General features: G+C 29.6%; 1 protein-coding gene across 8 annotated transcripts in view; it reads right to left on the bottom strand.

Annotated features, from left to right (window-relative positions):
- Positions 1–217: 217 nt before the first annotated feature.
- Positions 218–2,696, bottom strand: part of LOC117101581 (cytochrome b561-like) — a 23,627-nt gene continuing 21,148 nt past the window's right edge. For all 8 annotated transcript variants that reach the window (XM_033241616.1, XM_033241597.1, XM_033241581.1 and 5 more), the window contains one exon: positions 218–2,012. In XM_033241616.1, the coding sequence (XP_033097507.1) occupies positions 1,802–2,012 (211 nt within the window). In that variant the 3' untranslated portion in view covers positions 218–1,801. The remainder of the gene's footprint in view (positions 2,013–2,696) is intronic.

Below are 2,696 nucleotides of genomic sequence, written 5' to 3' on the forward strand. Positions count from 1 at the left end.
ATTTATATATACATCTACATAATTATACTGGGCTGTACCTGCAAAAATATCTACTAGGCTTATAATAGGATTACTGTTAATGCAAGAATGATGATATCGTCAGTCAACATTATCATTATCTTCGCCATATCATCAACAACAGTAACATCATCATCAATAACTGTCACATTCTTGTATTTAATAAGAATGCCTTGAATTAAAAACAAAAAGCAAGGAGTGTGTTGAGACTCATTTCTGATTTTTATTTCATCACTGTCTACAGTTTATAATCATTTAATGTTAGCTGTCATTACACGGACGTACGAAGCATTTCAAATACACAGCTGAATAAATATAATTCTGTTATCAAAATTATGTTTATTTCAATACGAAGGCCAATAATAAAATTGAACATCAGCCATTACGTCATCACTGTTGGACGCACAATTCTTGTGGGAATTGTAGTAGACAACTGTGTGCTTCATTCATTGCACTGAAAAATTCATAACGCTGTTAATAAAAGTTGTATTTGTTGGCATAACTCATTCCTCATCATTGATATGAAATCCTAATATTTTTAAAACACTTCATTAACAATAGAAATAATACTTTAAAAGTATTATTTGTGTAATGAACTTGTAACTAAACACATTGCATTAAGCACCTTAACCAATTATTCAATACAAATAATAATTTAATAATAACAATATGACAACAAATAAAACAAAGTATAATAAAAAAGCTAAATAATAATAATAATAATATAAAATAAAACATATGCCATGTCAATTTATAAAGAAAAAATGTATTTCATATTTGAAATTTACCATCACTCTAGTTCACAAATTTCAATAAGCAGTTCATAAATCCAAACTTCCAAGTAAACCTTTCCTTAATCTTCCAATTTTATGACCACATTTTTTCCCACAATACATTTAATTTAAAATGTCCCTGTGAACTTTCCGCACAAAAAAAGGCACAAAATATAAAAACCGGTGGAGCAGGTAATCTATATGTATTCCTAAGATTATCTAACTTGTACACATTACATTCTATGGTAACAATACATTATCTATGTTACCCACTTCCTCACATACTCGTGACTAATGTACCATTCTCCCATGTTAGAGTACCAACACATGCCTTCTTCTATATAACCTAATGGCTTAAACTTTTAAATTGTCCTGTCACATCTGGGATCTATCTCAAACTATTTTTTTAATCCTAGTGTAAATTTGTACATTGTGTCCTTAGAAAGTTTTTTTAGTGTCCTTATAAAGGCCCAAATCAAAATCTTTCCTATTGGACCAAATGATTGATTAATGCAAAATCATTATTACACTTGTATCACATAAAGGTATATATATAATATATATATATATATATATACATTATATAGATATATATGTGTATATACATCTATGTATAGGTGTTTTTATTTTTATGTACTGTACCTATTTATTGTATATTCCACAATTCTCTCATTCTGATACCAGTGACTATGCACTATAATTGCAAAAATACTGTACCTTTTACTGCTTTGTCAGACATCAATTAATATTGCTTCTACACCACAAACAACGAAATAGCTTGAATATATTAAGTTAATTAGCCTAAATCTATATAAAACTAGTTAAAGCACTGTATATAGAATACAACCTTATCGACATGTACCTCCAATTGGGTACAAATTATTGTCCAGGCAAAATATATTGTTTGAAATCATATATGATGAAACATATATGATGAAATTAAGATGTTTGCTGGTTAAGAATCGTAGCTTGTTCTCTGATCTTGTTGCTTCTTTCCCCCATCATAGGCCTTAAGGTTCTGGTGCAGCTTCGCTAGCTTGGTATGGTTTCATTTCTGATGTAGTAAGAGGGCGGTGCTCAGGTTCTACTGGCTCATCAGGTCGCTTGAAGTCTGAATGCGTGACTACGAATCCAACAAGAAAACCAAACAAAACAATCATTAAGCCGAGGAAGTTACCGATCATCGCTCCTGACGGTAGAGTGTCGTATGGCTCAGCAGCGCTGTGGGATGAAATTAAAGAGAAAAAAATTGTTTAAGATTTTGTCCAAAATTAATTCAGCAATATTTTTAATGTTAATAATAAAAAAGATAATTTTAATAATAAATAAGAACTTGAATTTGGATTTTTATAAATATATCTATCAGGTTCAGGTTCAGGTTTATTATTATTATAAAGACCACCATGTTGCTGGGGAGTCAGGTCACACAAATATGATTCACATAAAGCCTTAGGTTTAAAAAAGATTTCCATATTGTGTTAAGCCAAACTTGGTGGTTTCCAAGAAGTGTGGATGCCAAAAGGAAGATACAACCAGGAAATATACAATAATGTCAGTTAGCTTTACTGAAGTCTACATACATTACCATCAGATTGACTTCATATTTATAGATACCAGTAGTTAAGTTGAGATACTCTGCGGTTTAAAGCTTATAATCTAGTCTACAAGGTGATGTATTCCTTACTCTATGATAAATCCCATTTACTTACTCCATACCAGTAACAAACTTACACTTTAATATGCCTGAATTCAACAATTAATATAATAATAAATCTGAAGAATTAGAATTAATTAATTAGAATTAAAATTAAAATTAATTTTTGCCTATAAATAATTATTTGTATTATACCTAAATTTACTTTTTGGATGTGGAAATTATATATTTAATTTAGTATGCCTGAATAT

This window comes from Anneissia japonica, unplaced genomic scaffold (genome assembly GCF_011630105.1).
Source record: "Anneissia japonica isolate Jap-2015-1 unplaced genomic scaffold, ASM1163010v1 scaffold1005_len2656397_cov198, whole genome shotgun sequence".
NCBI lineage: Eukaryota > Metazoa > Echinodermata > Crinoidea > Comatulida > Comatulidae > Anneissia > Anneissia japonica.